This window comes from Panthera pardus, unplaced genomic scaffold (genome assembly GCF_024362965.1).
Source record: "Panthera pardus isolate Hobbes unplaced genomic scaffold, ASM2436296v1 HiC_scaffold_6, whole genome shotgun sequence".
Lineage (NCBI taxonomy): Eukaryota > Metazoa > Chordata > Mammalia > Carnivora > Felidae > Panthera > Panthera pardus.
The window spans coordinates 104,705,077-104,723,896 of record NW_026526991.1 but is presented as its reverse complement, the minus strand read 5'-3'; the positions used below and the strand labels follow the sequence as shown (position 1 = coordinate 104,723,896).

At 36.5% G+C, this 18,820-nt stretch overlaps 1 protein-coding gene across 13 annotated transcripts in view; it reads right to left on the bottom strand.

Moving 5' to 3' along the window:
• ERC1 (ELKS/RAB6-interacting/CAST family member 1) overlaps positions 1-18,820 on the bottom strand; it is a 516,510-nt gene that overhangs the window by 390,673 nt on the left and 107,017 nt on the right. For 6 of the 13 annotated variants that reach the window (XM_019464949.2, XM_019464947.2, XM_019464955.2 and 3 more), the window contains exons 4-7: positions 14,829-14,903; positions 7,937-8,092; positions 6,588-6,680; positions 2,876-3,043 (exon numbers count right to left, since the gene is read on the bottom strand). In XM_019464949.2, the coding sequence (XP_019320494.1) occupies positions 2,876-3,043; positions 6,588-6,680; positions 7,937-8,092; positions 14,829-14,903 (492 nt within the window). The remainder of the gene's footprint in view (positions 1-2,875; positions 3,044-6,587; positions 6,681-7,936; positions 8,093-14,828; positions 14,904-18,820) is intronic. The other 7 variants (XM_019464953.2, XM_053894989.1, XM_019464957.2 and 4 more) reach the window with 2 other exon arrangements.

Genomic DNA, 18,820 nt, shown 5'->3' with positions numbered 1-18,820 from the left:
AGTCCCAGGGTATTAGTGAGAGTGGCCCCAAGTGCCAATCAAAAGTAATGTGCTAATTTAAAACTTCATGTAACTCTCAACAATAAAAACAACAATCCTTATCTTACCTAATCCATACCATTAATGTGAGGATCACATAAAACAACAGAGATCAAATAAAAGTGCTTATAAATATTTAAAAATATTTGAAATCCACTGGCATTTAATAATTCCCTCTAAATTCAGAGGAGAGCTACATAATTAAACATCTATTCTAGCCACAAAAACCTTTGGAAGCTGGTACTATCATTATCCTCATTTACAGATGAGGAAATAAAGGATTAAAGAGGCAAAGTAATTCATCCAACATCACATAACTAATGAACACAGACAGTTGCATTTCAAATTTAGGTCTGACTCCAAAGCCCATGGTTTTAACCACTATGTTACTAGATCCAGACCACTTCTGTGAAGGTTAACAGATTAGAAGAGATGTTCATAAAACAGGAGCAATTCCAGAGATACTATATATATTGTACACTGCCCATCACAAGAGGGCCTCATTCCCTGGACCATGAACAGGAAAAAAAAAAAAGAAAAGAAAAAAATCAGGTCCTTTCCCATATCCCCATTTTACTTTAAGGATTTTTAAAAACTCCTTGATCCATGTTCTTTTTCACACACGCTTAGCGATGTGAGCATTAGATCAAAGTCCAAGACAGCTGAAGAAATGAGAACTAGATCAGTTAAGAGCAAATTACAGAAAATATATGAGAATTTGTTCAAAGAGCTGGTTCAAACTGCCTTTTATTGGGCTCTCATGAGAAAGATGCTTTGGAAAAAGTGACCCTGGTCAAATGTCACCAAAGTAATTTGAGAAAAAAAGTACATGCTAACAAATAGGCATATCACATTCATATAATCATCCTAGATTCAAAAGGACATTAGCTTTTACACTGTCATCCTTTTGGATGAGATAGTCATATTTGAGCAATTTGTCCTAGTAACTTATAGGGGTAATCACTGAAACTCAGTTACTTCCATAATGGCTAAAAACAAATATAAGAACCATTCAAGAATGACCACAAATAGTCTTTAGTCTCTATGGTACAAGAAATCAATCACAAGCCCATCTGTGTGAGACCTAGCGAATAAGAACATTACTTGAGAGGGGTACAAAGAAAAGGATGGATTGCCAAGAGGAAAAAGTAATTTATTATCGACTGTGACAAGCTTTTAAATGTTTGCATTATCATTAACCAACTGCCTGGTTCTCTGATTCACACACCTGCCACCACCAGCCAATGCTATCACAGTAGTAAACTTGGACATAGGCTCACCTCTAAAACACTGGCACCCTCTTCTGACCTTTTTGCAGTACTGCATGCACACCAGTTACTGGGGTGAAAAATTCTAATAAAGCCATTAGTAATTTTGCAGGTAACATTTTCCAGATAATTTTATATTTGTAATTCCCTGGATGAACATAAAATTAGCTAAATAAACATATGAAATTGCATATCTTTTAAACAAACTTTATGCCAATGAAGAGAAAACCAACTGTGTTCTCTTAATATTTTCAGAGATTATATATTAGCTGATTTTATTACAATAGCTATAATGATGACAATAACGAATAGACAAAGATTTTATTGCGTGCCAGGCACTAGGCTGATGAGGCAGACACTCCTACTCTTGTCATCTTACAGATGTGGGGAAAGTGAGGCACAATGAAGTTAAATAACCCAGGATCATGTACCTGAGAATAAGTGGTAAAGCTGAATTTCAAACTATGGCCCTGCAGCCAAAATCTAATTTTATCCAAAATATCCCTGTGAGGGAAAATGAAGTTATCATGATAACATGAGACATGACTGAAATAGAAACAGTATAGGTTATAAGGAAAATTACAAACATATCATCCAAATCCCTCATTTTCAGCAAAGTCCCAAACTGTACAAAAATAAAATATTACATGAAAGAGTTTTGGCCATTTACCCATTCCTCCTCACTTGAAGATTCTCAATCTTCTGGGTCTATGTTTTTATACCTTCTTTTTACTCCTAATTCCTCTTTTCCCTTTTCTCTAACTATGCCCTTATTTACTTATCTGGTTCTTTAAATGAAAAGAAAAAAACTAATCCACATTGTATGCCTTTTCTTCTATAAAGCAGAACTACTTACCTATTTCTACCTAAATTCCCTATTTCACTATATCTTTAAAAAAATATTTAAGATAGTAAATCAAAATAACATCATGAATTCCTTCTCTTTGATCATTACAATTATGACAGATTCTCATCTGTATGGAATTATTTAGGGTATTCCTACCTAAAATCAGGGCTGAAAAACTGAATAATCTAAGATCTCTAAAAATAATAACTTGATTTTCACACAGGATACGAAGGCACATCATCTAACAATCTATGATTCAAAACAAGATCTATCTAAAACACTTCTAGATTCTGCAGTTTGCCTACATAAAGCTATTCATTATATCAAAAATTAAGAACACTTAATAATCTAAACACAGGGTAACCAAGGTCACTGTCATTCACGACTAGAAAATTCACATGGGTCAGAACAAAATACTCATTTAGATTTCTTTTTAACAACTACCGTTACATTTCATAATGTTAGAAGCACAAACTTAGGGAACGTCTAAAGAATTAAAAACATACACAAACTGCACCAGATTTAATTTATTAGATCTAAGAACTGAAACAAGATAGTTACATTTTTACTACAGTAACTGATCACACTGCTAAAGAATTAATCATTACATTATTCATATCTCCCAAATCTAACAAAAACAGCACAGGTAAAGGTGCCAAGGAATTGGCACGTGAAAGGTGCCAAGGAATTGGCTCCCTGAAAATTCCAGAATTCATTTTACCTCGGTCTGTAGGATGGCAGCCCTTTGTTCTTTAGCAGTCAAGGACTCCTTCAGCACTTCAATGTGTTGCTTACTGTCTGAAAACTGGTTTGTGAGTGTTTCTAGCTTTGTCTGTAGGGCTAGTAGTTCTGTGTCCTTTCTGGACAGCTCCTGCTTCACCTGACCAATCTAGAGGAAAAAAACAGAACATTGTAAGTAAAAAAGAAATGAAACAATCACCTCTGATCTGAATCTTTTTGACAGATCTGAGTCACAAAATACTAACTATAGCATTAGTTTTATGACAAAACACAATTTATCTTTTTGTATCACCTAATCTTGGATAACCACCCACCACAAAAAACAACAGCAACAACAAAAAAAAAAAACAAAAACAAAAAAAACAGGTTTTCAACAAATAGGGATATCCCAGTTTTCAATTATTGTGTTTCCTAAATACTCTTCAAAATCTCTTAGAAAAAGAATAGACAGAGAAAAATCCCAATTAGACTACTATGAGATAGCAGGAAGCACCTGAATACTATTGTGCTGATCAGTTTTCATTTTATTAAGTCAGACCTCTTAAAACATAAAGCAGGATTAGTGTAGATGTAAAACAGAAGGAAAAAAGAAAACCTCCTAGCATTGCCATTTAAAGCGAAATTTGAAAGCTGCTGCTAGTATACTTTTTATTTTTTCATTCACAAACAAAAGTTTACATAAAATCCTTATCTTAAAAAGCCACCATTAGTGTTTTAAGGCATTATAAACCTGTGCCTTTTAGAAATCACATAATTTTGAGGAGTTAGAGATACTGACCTAAAAAAAGATTCCACCAACAAAGTTCTATCATCTACAACATGTCGTATGAACTAGGTGGATAAAAGTATATGACTTAAATGCATAAAAGCTCAGCCATAAGAATCTACATGTGTAATTTGAATCTGAATTATCTGACAGAAAATCCGTAAGTCAAGAGGCATCCATTCATTCTCCCATAAATTTCTCATCTTAACTTTAAAAAATTTTTATTTCAAACATCTCATTTACATCTAAGAATTTTCTAAATAGGCTCTTATTGTAAATGTACAACAAATAAACAAAAATCAGAATTGCTTTTACATTCTGTCTAGTGCCTAGCAAGGTAGCTAGCTGTGCACTAACAGATTAATGACCAGAAGTATAAATCCCATAAGAAGTCCATAATTTATTTCAGCATTACTGATGAAACGAAAAGTACTTTGTATTTTTTTACATCTACAGAATCTGTACTATAATAATCTGAGGTATAAAGGACAATTTTGAGAACAATTTCACATGAGGAAGTGTGAAATAAATATTACTTTAATTAAAATTAGACTTTTGGGACGCCTGGGTGGCTCAGGTAGTTAAGTGACTGACTTCAACCCAGATCATGATTTTGCAGTTCATGAATTTGAGCTCCATGTCAAGCTCTGTGCTGACAGCTCAGAGCCTGGGGCCTGCTTCAGATTCTATGTCTCTCTCTCTCTCTCTCTGCCCCTCCCCTGCTCATGCTTTGTCTCTCTCTCTCTCTCTCAAAAATAAATAAAAATATTTTAAAAATAAAAAATAAATTAAAATTAGACTTTAAGGAGCACTAAAAATTAATTTCTAATTTACTCTTCTTGCTTAGCAACAAGACAAGCCTTTTCTCATATGCATGAAAATTCTATTTGCAGATTTAATTAATTATTCATTCATTCAACAAATATTTCTATATGTTTATTGTATGCAAACTACTATAGGATACTAAGAATGTCAGTGGAAGATAATTGTAAATGGCAGCTATCTTCATCCTGTAATATACAGATGTACCCTGAGTTACCACATACTGTAATGCTGTGGCATCTTTCATGACATCCCTTTCCTAACAAAAAACACATATTAGTATTTTTCTATCCTTAACATACAGGTTGCACTAAAAATACACTTATGGTATGAATTGATTAGGAGAAATGTTTAAAATTTTATCACTTCCTCAGCTAAAGAACTATTACGGCTTAAAGATTACTCAAATTTCCAACTACTTCCAATCATGTGATTAAAAATAAATATAAAATCCTTGTTTCCTCAGCATCTACATTTTTAAATAATCTTCAAATATTACTATATTGACCATAAAGAATGAAAAAGGAAGAAAATATTCTAAATGGAAAGCAGAGTTTAGAAGCACACATTTTCCATAAAAGTTAGGAGCACAAGGCTTTGCAATCACACCTGAGGATAAGTGTGTCTTTGAGTAATTACCTCTCTAAGTCTTGTTTTCCTAATCAGTAAAATGGAGCAAGTAAACTAATGTTACTGTATTTAAACATTAAATAAAATAATGTATGGAATGTGCTTATCCTGTTGTTTGGTATAACAAAGAAATATTTATAATAGGTAAGGAAAAAAAAAAGTAAAGTTATAGATCAACTACTCCTCTAGATAATACAGTTACTGTAAACCAAAACCAAATTAGTCCCTTTTAGACAAAATATGTCACTTTATTATCTGTATTATAAAGTGGTCCATAAATAGCAAAAATATCAAATTAGCACAAGTTTTGTTTTGTTTGGTTTTGTTTTAATAATGCTGCATTCCTGTCTTATCCCACAATTACTTTCAGGAGCAGTTTTTCCTGACATTTGTGTGACATATGTGCACATGGCCTAGCCACAGAGCAGTAAGTAGACTGAAGAGCTTACCAGCACGGGTTCTGGAATCAGACTGCTTACATAAAAACCAAACTCTGCCCCTTACTAACTATATATTTTTTTTTAATTTAAATTTTAGTTAACATACAGTGCGATACTGGTTTCAGGCACTAGTTATATTTCCTAAGCACCACTCTGTTACCTCAGTTTCCTCATCTATAATTTGGGGGTGATAATATACCTACCTTAGCAGGTTATAAATGCTTACTTACATGTTAGCTACTTTATTATTTTTTTATTGTATTTTGAAATGGAATTTAAGTTCTTTAAACAGAAGATTAAACTAGATTTAGACACTTAAAGTATGTTTCATGCTAATTCTAATTTACTAGATAACTCTAAGCAAATCACTTTCTATATCTGTTCTAAAAAAAGTAACATCTGTTGTAAAATCACCTAATGGTGACTTAAAGATAATACATATGAAGTTAAAGCACTTTACTCAAGAATTTCAAATTCTACGAGAGTCGATATTAAAAGTTCTCATCACAAGAAGAAAATAAAATTGTAACTATGCATGGGTACTATGTAGGATGTTAACTAGACTTACTGTAGAGGTCAGATAGATAGACAGATCTCAAATCATTATGTTGTACATGTATCAATTATACCTCACTTTAAAAAAAAAGAATTTTAAATTCAGATAAACACTACAACCTAGAATATCTACATATTCTTATACCAAAGAAGAGAGATCATCATTCATATAAACAGCAAGTATCTACAAAAGGAAAGGACTTAAGAAAAAACAAATTTTGAAGTACAATCCATACAGTGACAAAAGCAACAATAAAGAACCAGATATAGGGCTTCCAGAACATGTGAAGGCTCACTGCACACAAAGTGACATATGGGTCAAACTGGTGAACATGAGTCGGTTAAAGAGCAGAGCAGGCTGGTTAGTGCTAGTATTGGGCAAAGCTGCCAACCAAAGAGAATGAAAGTATAAGCCACCCAGAAGCCAGAGCCAGCAGGGTCCCACTGTGGGATCACTGCTCACAAAGAGTAAATCTTACGGCAAAGACCTCAGCCTGAAGACCAGCCGCTCTCTTTTTCAGCTCCTCCCCTTGAGCCTCTTTCGAACTTAGCTCCTCCTTCAGTTGTTCTACCTGTCACGACATTGTTATTCTTTTTCACTTATGTGTCAATTTAGGTATTATCTGCTTTTCAGCCAGAGCAGTAACTGGAAATGACAATAATTTAAATAACACAATCAAATCTGTTCCCTTAATTCCCTCTTCAAAGCACCCTAGATGATTCTCTATTTTCATTCACAGGATTTTTTAAATGGACTCAAATGTGCCCATCAGCAAATGGAAAGCAGAAATTATACTGTAGCATATTTTGTTCTCAAATTAGCGTGAAAAATACAAACTAACAGAAAGTTGGATATGTGAATTGTTAAGTTCTAAAATTAACATAAATTGTCAATAGTCACTGATAACAGATTCTTAAAATAATAAAGGAATATTTTACAGACTTTTATGCCAGGTATGGATACCACAGCAAGAAACTAGAAACCAGAGAGGGAGTTAGAATAATGGTGTATCATTCCTTTATAGTTTTCTGTTCTGAGAAACTGGCGAACTAATACAATTGGGATGCAGGAGGTATTTATTTTCTAGCTAATATTTTATCATCACAATTAGATTTTTAATTAAACCAAAACAAACCTAGCAAATTGATAGTCGTAATAAACTAGATCTTCCAATTTGCCTAAATAGGTATAGAATCAAACTAAATGGCTTTGGATCTAAGGAAAAAATACTGTGCCTAGTTAATACATATGAACTGACATGTCTCTCTGGTAGGTATCCTACTATAGATATATCAGAAGTACACATGGGAAACAATAAACCTGATACAAATGGATCTTTTCTAGGGAACGGACCAAAGGGCCTTCCTTTTTATGTAACTGTATTTGAAGGGAAAACATGATTTAAGCCATTTCAGGGAAAAAAAAAAAAAAAAAGGTAGGGGGACTGGGTTCAGCCTCTCAGGGTTTGACTATTAAAATACAACTACACAAGAGGTAAAGAACTTGGTGTCTCATGTTCTGAGAAAAACTCAATTTGATGGAATTTATTGAATCACCTCTGAAGTACTAACAGATATAAATGTTAAACTGTGACAATACATATCAGCATTATACAATGAATAATTTTCTTTTAAGGGAAAACTTGAAATAACTATTTATCAGTAATTCTAACTTTAATTCTGGGTAAGTTCAATTCAAAAGAATTATAAGTCTTCTTCCCTGAAGTTTGATAAAACAATGTGAAGCTCTTCATCATCACTAAGGAAACAGAAATATGTATCAACTTCTCAAACCTCTTTTAAAAATTACAGTATCACACACCATTACCTTATTTTTCATAAATTTAGAATGGCTCCGATAGACCTCCATTTGTTTCATTTCTTCCTCCCGTTCTTCAGTACTCAAGGCTCCATTTGATTTCAGCATTTGAATTTCCTCTTCCAAGTCTCGGAGTCCACGCTCCATAGAGGAAATTTTTGAATCCTGAAGACAATGGAAGATTTAGACATTATTCACAAAGAATCAGAGAAGTTGAAAATCTCAGTCTTTACAGATGTTGAATTTAATAAAGATAAATATGCAGGAAAACTGCTGTCTAGCAACTGGTGTCTTGCTTCTAAATTAATATATCCTTTATGGCCACTTAGGTGAAAGGAAGATAGCTCGTACCTATAATATGATTTTTCCTCTGTCTCCTCCTCCAGTCTGCACCCTTTTGTTTAAAGTTGAGAGTATACGGGTGCCTGGGTGGCTCAGTTGGCTGGGCATCCGACTTTGGCTCAGGTCATGATCTCACAATTCGTGGGTTCGAGCCCCACGTCAGGCTCTGTGCTGACAGCTCAGAGCCTGGAGCCTGCTCCGGATTCTGTGTTTCCCTCTTTCTTTGCCCCTCCCCTGTTCACACTCTCTCTCTCAAAAAATAAACATTAAAAAAAATGTTTTTAAATAATAAACATTTAAAAAAAATTTAATGGAGTCCACCCTCTCAAACCCTGCTGCTACTTTATCAACTAAGATTACGTAATATTCTAAATACTTGGTTGTCATTTCAACAATCTTCACTAGTAGAGTCCATCTTAAGAAACCACTCACTTTGCTCCTCTATAAGAAGCTACTCCTCATATGTTCAAGTTTTAGCATAAGATTCAATAAACTCAGTCACATCTTCATGCTCCACTTCTGATTCTAGTTCTCTTGCTATATCTACTCCATTTGCAGCTCTTCTTCCACTGAAGTTTTGGACCCCTCACAGTCATCCAAGAGGGTTGGAATCAACTTCTTCCAAACTCCTGTTCAGGTTGATATTTTTACTTCTTCCCATGAATCACAAATGTTCTTACTGGCATCAGGAATGACAAATCCTTTCCATAAGGTTTTCAATTTACGTGGCCCAGATCTTTTTTAGGAATCAATATCTATGGCAGCTGTAGCCTCACAAATATATTTCTTAAATAATAATACCTGAAAGTCAAAATGACTCCCTGATCCATGGGCTGCAGAATGAATATTTTGTCAGTATGCATGCAAACAACAATAATCTCTTTGTACATCTCCATTAGAGCTCTTCAGTGAGCAGGTGCATTGTCAATTGAACAGCCATATTTTTAAGGCAATCTTTCTCTCTGTAGTAGGTCCCAACAAGCGGGCTTAAAATATTCAGTAAACTATGCTGCAAACAGATGCGCTGCCATCTAGGCTTTGTTTACAGAGCACAGCCAGAGTAGAATCAGCATAATTCTTAAGGCCCTCGGAGTTTTTGGAATGATAAATGAGCACTGGCTTCAACTTAAATGTCACCAGCTGAGTTAGCCCCTAACAAGAGAGCCAGCCTATCTTTTGAAGCTTTGAAGCCAGATACTGACTTCTCCTCTAGCTATGAAAGTCCTAAATGGTTTCTTCTTCCAATAGAAAGCTGTTTCATATAGGGGTGCCTGGGTGGCTCAGTTGGTTAAGCATTTGACTTCGGCTCAGGTCATGATCTCACAGTTTGTGGGTTTGGGCTCTGCGTCAGGCTCTGTGCTGACAGCTCAGAGCCTGGAGCCTGCTTCAGATTCTGTGTCTCCCTCTCTCCCTGTCCCTCCTCTGCTTGTGCGCTCTCTCGCTCTTGCTCTCGCTCTCTCTCTCAAAATAAATAAGCATTAACAATTTTTTAATTAACAATAAAAAAAAAGGAAGTTGTTTCATTTACATTGAAAATCTGTTGTTTAGTGGAGTCACCTTTATCAATGATCTTAACTAGGTCTTCTGGATAATTTGCTACACCTTCTCCATCAGTACCTGCTCTTTTTTTTTACCTTGCACTTTTATGTTATGGAAATGGCTTCTTTCCTTAAACCTCATGAACCAACCTCTGTTGGTTCAAACTTTTCTTCTGCAGCTTCCTCACCTCTTTCACCCTTCACAGAACTGAAGAGACTTAAGACTTAGAGCCTTGTGCTGGATTAGGCTTTGGCTTAAGTGAACATTGTAGCTGGTTTTATCTTCTATCCAGACCACTAATACTTTCTCCATATGAGCAATAAGGTTGTTTAACTTTCTTATCATTCGTGTGTTCACTAGAGTAGAACCTTTCGTTTCCTTCAAGAACTTTTCCTCTGCATTCACAATTTGGCTGTTTGGTGCAAGAGGTCTGGCTTTCAATCTACCTCAGCTTTGGACATGCCTTTCTCACTAAGCTTAATCATTTCTAGCTTTTGATTTAAAGTGAGAGATATGAGCCTCTTTTCACTTGAACACTCAGAGACCACTGCAGGGTTATTATTTGGCCTAATTTCAGTATCGTTGTGTCTCAGGGACTAGGGAGGCCCAAGGAGAGGGAGAGAGACGGGGGAACAGCAGGTCAGTGGAATAGGCAGAATGAACACATTTCTCAAGTTTGCCATCTTATATGTGCACAGTTTGTGGCACCCCAAAACATTCAGTAGTAATATCAAAGACCACTGATCACAGATCACCAGAACAGTAATGAAGAAGTTTGAAATATTGAGAGAATTACTAAAATGTGACACAGAGACACGAAGTGAGCAAATGCTATTGGAAAAACAGTGCCAAAAGACCTGCTTGATGCAGGGGTGCCATAAACCTTCAATTTGTAAAAAATACAGTTTCTGCAAAACACAATAAAGTGAAGCAATAAAACGAGGTATGCCTGTAAACTATTTCAATTGCACTATCTGAAAATTCACCTTTAACATTATTATAAATCTTCCTAGAAAGATCAGGATGTAGTCCCTTAAGAATAACTAAAGAAGCACCTGGGTGGCCCAGTCGGTTGAGCATCCAGCTCTTGATTTTGGCTCAGGTCCTGAACTCACAGTTTGTGGGACCAAGCCCCACATCAGGCTCCATGCTGACAGCACAGAGTGATTCTCTCTCCCTTTCTCTCTGCCCCCCCCCCCAAAACAAATAAACTTAAAAAAAAAAAGAATAATAACTGAAATACTAGGCATACGCATGCGACTAACCTGCAAATGAAATGTGGTTTACCTCTGACATTAGTTTTGGGAGGGGAAGATGGATAATGAAAGGGAGCCAGTGGAAAGAAGGAGTGTATTTCTAGCATCACTGGTGCTTCACACAAGACAAAATCACCTCCAGCAATCAACTCAAGCTCCACACATCACACAGACAGCCTCTAACTCTACAAAGCCGCCATAAGGCCCCCAAGACACATTATCCATTTTCTCCTCTAACTCCAACACAAACACATGGGCAGCTCTTGACCAAATCAGCACCCTCACTACCAAATCATGTCCCATAAAAGTTCCTCCCCAAAAGGGACCAAACTGTAACTGAAAGTCACGAAGAAGGCACTGACTGCCCAGATAAGAGACGTGGCAGGCTACTCGCTGAAATCAGGACAGAAAAGTAGTATCTGATATGCTCAACTAATTCTAGCACCAACTCAATCAGACTGAGACTGGGTTTATTTGAGAACAGTCCTTCTAACAAGGTTTCTTACTCCTACATGTATAATAACTAAGTAAATAAATTCCTTTTCATCTTACGACTCTGTACTTCCCCAGCTCTGGGTCTCCCCATCATTAATCAGCCAATTCCACTAACCTATTGAAATCCCCTGTTGCTTGCTAAATTTCCCAAATCCTCACTTTTTCTTTTGCAAAAGTTGTCTCCCTACCCCAAGTAAAACCTGGCTTTCCAAAAGGATGTAATTTCCCTGAACTCTCTCCAATGAGGGTCACTAATCCCCCAGTACCAGAAAGGAGCAGGGGAAAAAGTATAGGCAACCTCCCAGTTCCTCAATGCTGCTCCCTTTATTTTACAGCTCATACTCCTTTTCACTCTACCCCCTCCTCACTACTTCCCCATCCCTCTTGGCCATTAGAAAAACGTCTTTGGCACCTGGCTCACAATCAATCTTCCCTTCAAATGCCACTCTTGCCATCATCCTAGGATTTCAATGTCTGAATTTCAATGACCTCAACCACCAGTCCACTTCAGCTATCCAGTCGACAGGACTACCCTCTGGATCCTATCATCACCCAGGCCTATTGCAGGCTTCTCCCCAGGCCTAGTGCACCATCATCCTCTATTTGCCATTCCTCAACCTCACAGAGATCTTCACCTCACTAATGGTCACATTTTCTCCCAACCTGTCAGTACAGTCTGAATTCTCTTCCTTTCTATCCACACTACATTCTTGGACTGATCATGCAAACTCCTCTCTCACCATCATCCTCAATTCATGTGCATTCCAATAATTCTGCCATTATCTACCTAGCAAAACTGTAACCTATAGAAGTACAGTAATTCTTCCCTGTTCCTCCACTGCGAAAGGAAAAAGGAAAAAAATTAGAGGAGGAGGAAGCAGAAGGGGAAGTGGAGAAGGAGAAGATGGAAGGAGGGAAGAAAGCAAGAGAAGGAAGGTGAAGGCAAAGATAGGAGGAAGAGGAGGAAGAAAAGGCGGAAGAGAGAAAAAAGAAAACTACATCACCTTGAAGATAGTTGGGCTCTTTTACTGTCTATCAATCATCTTCTTTTCCCATTTCCCCCCAAGACTATTCTAGATCTTCATAATTCTCTCAGGATCATGCCACACTCTCAGCAACTCAACTATTTCAGCTGTGATTTCAGGATAGCATCCACCTGACCCAACTGGGCCACCATTATCTCAGGCTTTCTTAACAGAATGGCCGAAAGTTAACACAACTTAAAATAGCTCCACTGCCTGTTAATTATTACACTTCCCCATTCTATCAAAAGGCAAGTAAAAGAATTTTGGAAACATAGGTATATTCATGTGTTTTATTCTTACTTTTCAACAGGGCTCAGGAAATAAAACATACAAATAGATTTGTGGGAAATAAGAACATACAATTGAACCTTTCTAAAGACTCTTTACAAGATTATGTTCAAGACTACTTACTAATTGCCTAACTACAAAGAACCCAGAATTCCACTAATTCAGAATTTGTTTGGTAAATCTTTCCCCACTGGAAATAAAAATACACACAAATAAACAAAATTTTAGAATGAAATCATTTAAATTCAGAGAGAAATTCTTACAGCCGTACTTAAGCATCTCTCTACATAAAACTATATACTAATAACTAAATATTCTTGTCATACCAACAACTATTGAATAAAGGCCCACAAAACAAAAACAGTGTCAAACTTTTTAGGGAATAGGAAGAAGCTAAGATTTAGGGAATATGAAGCAGCTAAGACTTACCTATAAGTCTTTCAGCTTTTGTAAGAAAGAGTATGTTGTTTAAAAAAAAAAGAATATGTTTTTCATAAAAATAGTAACAGGAGCAGCAGCTAACAGTTTACTATATGCCAGGTAGTATTCAAAGTGTTTTACTTGCTATAATTAATTTAAACCTCAAAACAACCTATGGGATACATACTATTACTATCGCCTTCTAGCCATAAAGAAATTGAGGCATAGAGAGGTTAGGAATTACTTGCTCTATTGTCATACAACTGATTCAAGTAAAGCCAAATTTTGAATCCAAGGAATTTAAGAAGACAAGCTCTTAATCAACCTAACATAAAGCCTAAAGATTTCTACCTATTCATTAACTTAAAGCAGAGGTTTACAAAGCATGGTCCATGTTCTATGTTCTGGGTCCCCCCAGACCTTTTCAAGAAGTCGGCATAGTCAAAACTATTTTCATAATAATACCATGATTTGATTTGCCCTCTCCACTATGTTACCATTTGCACTTCAGGTATAAAAGCAATGGTGGGAAAAAACTGCTTGTGTCTTAAGACAACAGGCAATAGCACCAAACCACGCTAGCAGTGACTGCACTCTTCAGTATCGGGTACTCACAGAAAAAAAAAATTTATTAAAAAAAGTTTTTTGTTTTTTGTTTTTTTTTTTTTAAGTAAGCTCTAGGCCAAATGTAGGGCTTAAACTCATGACCTCGAGGTATCTCACGACCTCAAGGTCAAGAGTCGCATGCTCCACCAACTGAGCTAGCCAGGAGCCTCAAGAAATAAAAATTTTAAAAGACTACTTCCTTTGGGGGATGCCTGGGTGGCTCAGTCAGTTAGGCGTCCAACTCTTGATCTCAGCTCAGGTCTTGATCTCAGGGTCATGAGTTCAAGCTCCACATTGCACTCCATGCTGGGTGTGGAGCCTACTTAAAAATTTTTTTAAAAAGACTGCTTCTTTTGAGAATGTCCTTAATGAAGCAGTAAAAATTATTACTTTTAATTAATCTCAAACCTTAGGAACACATCTTTTTAATATTCTGTGTGATGAAATGGGAAGGAGCTAGGCATTTCTGCACATTGAAGTATGATAGTAGTTCCTTAGAATAGCACTTGTGTGCCTCTTTGAATTGCAAGCTGAATTAGGTAGTTTTTTCATGGAACATCATTTTTACATGAAAGAACAATTGACAAACTATGGTTACTAGAGTTAATGTTAGGCAGACATTTTCTAAAAATAAATGAATGAGCTTGTCATTTTAAAAGAATAAAAGGGTCCTGAGATCAAAAGGCTTAAACACAGCCGATTTAAAGGAATTCTGGACAACTTTTTGGTCCCATCTGACTTATAATCTATAACTAAAAGGGAATAAAACCAAAGTTCTTTTAAAGTGTCTTTTCATTGTCTTACTATTTCTTCTTAAATCTACAAAATAAGCAAAATATTGTTACATACCACTTTCTAAAACTCACACATGAAAGTATGTAATCACTTCAAAGTGTAAACTGACTCATAAGCTTCTTTGGAGACTCTTACCTTCATTTCAATAACAGTTTGCAGAGCTTTTGTTTTGGCAGAATCAGGAGCATTCTCAAATCTCCGATGCATCTCCTATACAAGAGAAGCAAAAGAGAGTAAGTGTCTCCTTTTCACTCTTATTTTTGCTCATGGGGAGGGTAGGGAAGGACAGGGAAGAGGGAATAATTGAGTAAAACAGATGATAACCCCAGTCCCGTGTGACACTTTGATCCCTGTCTACCAGACCTTTCCCAGCAGATCAGAGAAGGCTAGGGAGGTATGTGGGTCAAATACACAGGCACAAAGAGTCCCCATCTCGAACACCTAGTTATTTAAATTTAGTCACAGAGATGACATTAGAACAACAGATGAAAACTACACCACAACCCAAGATTGGTGTATCAATCCTCCACATGACTCTAAGATATACAAATCAGAACTCCAAACAATCCAAAAGGAAGATTAGAAATAGTCTTTTTTCAAAGGAGAAATAAAGGTAGTCACAATCAGTCTGCATTGCACAAAGCTGCTTTTAGTAGCTTTTAGCATTTGTGTTAACCACATCCTTTCCATAACATACACACCAGAGTAACAACCTGGCTACCTATGATGAAAATCTCTCTCCAATAGGGCAACAACTGGGAAGAAAAAAGAAGATAAGGCTGTTGGACAAGTTTCCTAAGTAGTTCATATTTAAATTTATAAAATGTCATAAAAACATAGCTATTCTTTTTAATCTAAATTTTAGTGAGTTCAGAATCAGGAAGAAAGGAACTGATGGTAGTAGTATCACATTCATGGCCTTCAAGGGTTACAGCAAAGTTATTGGACCACCTCAGGCTATTTCCTGTCAGATTTTGTGAATGTCTCTGAGTTAATCAGTCAACATTTTCAAAATACTCTGGGACAACTTCTAGTGACCCAAGAATACACAGATGAATACTTTCCATCTGAACCATACTTAACCATAACAAAAGGAATGTATAATACTTTAATTGCACCTTTCACCTAATTTATTCATTCTTGCCTGACCAGAAAGAATGGTTTGAGAAAAAGAAAACAGAACTGCACACTTCACTGAGTTACCTCTTTCTGAAAGACTGACAGAAAGAACTGATAAAAGTTCTAAATTATAAACAGTTTAAACACCAGTTTAAACACCAGTATCTTCTTAACATCCACATTCACACCAGCTGGCTGCTGAAAGTATAGTGCAAACCACTATTAATACATACCACCCTTTCTGACCATGCTTTCTGCTACTTTTCTCCCTAACTCCAGCCTTAAATATTCAACAAGGTATTCGATCCACATGTGTGACAAACACCTCAAACTCTCCAGGTCCAAGAGTAAACTCTTGGAGGTGATCCAAAAGCTGTTCCATCCTTCCACTTACTCAAGTGAAAAACCTGAATCTTCTTAATGCCTTCCTTTCTCTTTCAAGTCAGTCAATCAGGAAATCCATTTAACTCTAGCTTCAAAACATATCTGAAATGCAAGCACTCCTTGTCATTTCCACTATGACCATTTGGAGCGAGCCACTAACAAAAATATATCTTCTAATCCAACGACAAGCTCCTAATTAGGCCCCCCTCTCTTTATCTTTCTCCCCTACATTCTATTCTCAACAGAGCATCCAGAGTCACCTTTTTATTTTTTTTTTTTAACGTTTATTTATTTTTGAGACAGAGAGAGACAGAGCATGAATGGGGGAGGGTCAGAGAGAGGGAGACACAGAATCTGAAACAGGCTCCAGGCTCTGAGCTGTCAGCACAGAGCCCAACGTGGGGCTCGAACTCACGAACTGTGAGATCGTGACCTGAGCCGAAGTCAGACGCTTAACCGACTGAGCCACCCAGGCACCCCCAGAATGACCTTTTTAAATATAAATTTAATTTTGTCAAATTAATTAATTTTGACAAAATTAATTTTGTCCTCTACTCAAAACTGTCACGGCTCTCTGACTCACAGCAGAGTCAAAGTCCCCTCACAGTGGCCTACAAAACCTTATCTCTTACCACTCTTCCCTCAGTCACCATGCTTCAGCCACACAGGACTCCTTGCTGTTTCTCAAATATGCTAGGCATTGTCCTGTTCCTTAGGACCTTTACACCAGATGTTCCCACTGCCTAAACTCTCTTTCCTGAGCTCATAGAGAGGACTTTGTGTCCTTCAAGTCTTGACTCAAATGCCTCTTCTGTATTAGTAGGTTTATGAGTTGTGATAATCATATTGTAGTTATACAAGAAAATGTCCCTATGTTTTAGAGATGCGTACTACAGTGTGTAGAGGTAAATTACATCGTGTCAGGAATTTTTTTTAAATCTTTGGTAAAAAAAGAAGAAAAAGCAAAAATAGGACACATGAAGCAAGTGTGGCAAAATTTTGGTAACTGGTATATCTGAGTGATAGGCATATGGAGATTCATTATGCCATTCTCATTACTTTTGTGTAAGCTTGAAATTTTTCATTATAAAATTAATGTTTAATGTTAGTGTAATGTACCTTATTTGAAAACTTAAAATGCACAAAAAAGAACCCATATGTCCTTTTCCCTCTACTTTACTCAACTTTTTCTTGTCCCATAGCATGTACCCTCTAACGTACGTTATGTGCCTCTATAAGAACATAGAGGGCCAGGGTCTTTGTTTCATTCACTGTTGAATCCAAAGTGCCTAGGACAATAGCTGGTACATCAGTAAGTGCTTAAGAGACATTTAAAGAATGAATGATGAATGAATGAATAATGAATGGCTACCAAACTTTCAAGAATTAGCTAAAGAGGGAATCTTCTCATGTGCTGAATTATGTACACCTCCTCTTACTTCTACACAGCCCTCCTCTAACACTTAGTACACTCTATTTGGAATGATCTTCTTCTCTAACATACCAGCCTGTACACTCCTTCAGGGCAAAATTGCCTTTTGTATTCCAGACACTGTCTGACATGTAAGCAATCATTAAAAATGATTTCTCCCCCACATCCATTCCTCTTTGGCTAGATGAAGGAAAGACTGAATAAATGAATAAATTATCAGCTAGTATTCATCTTCATCCCTGTATTGGAGCACTCTCTCTAAAGTATCAAAAAAGGATCTCCTTATTTCTAAATCTAAGAGCTGTTGTCCATCCACATCTTTTCTGAACTCCATGTAGTAGCTGACTTTTTTAAATGAAAACAGAGAGAGTTAAGGGAGAACATCTTTAAGATTTCTAACTGCCTTCCATTAATGAATTATCCTAGCTCTAAATGCTTATTCTCTGCCCTTTCTCCTATCCTAAGCACAGACATTTTCTAAGTTCCATCCTTGGAACTCTTCTCAATTCTATTGCCCCAATCCAGGGACTCCACTAGCCCACAGAGAAACTTGAAATGAATTAGACAATAGCAACCCCTCTGGGGTAGATGCAACCTCACCATGAAGCACTGGTTGAGTTTTAGGCCACATCTGCTCCATCAGCAGGAAGCTTTTGTTTGGTTGAACAATGTGCACACCAATCATACAAGGAAGCCCTTCCCCAGTCCCACAGATTCGACTACAGTTGATCTCTGAACAACAAGGGTTTGAACTGTAATGATCCACTTATTTTTTTAATAAATACAGTAAAATACTGCAAATGTTTTTCTCTTAGGATTTTTTAATGACATTTTCCTTTCTCTAGCTCATTTATTATAAGAATACAGTAAATAACATATAACACACAGAATGTGTGTAAATCACCCACTTATGTTATCAGTAAGACTTACAGTCAGTAGTAGATTATTAGTAGTTAAGTTTTGGGGGAGTCAGACATTCTACACAGATTTTCAACTACATAGGGGTCAGCTCCCAACCTCCTCATTATTCAAAAGTCAACTGTATTACCTTTCCATGGATGCACTGGAAAATATAGTTTTCTATTCTTGTAGTGGACACTTATCACTTTTTCTTGCCATGGTATCTAATCTCCCTTCTACATTTGGGGATTCTACATTTTAAGCCAAGAGTCCTTCTGCAAAAGAAGTTAAA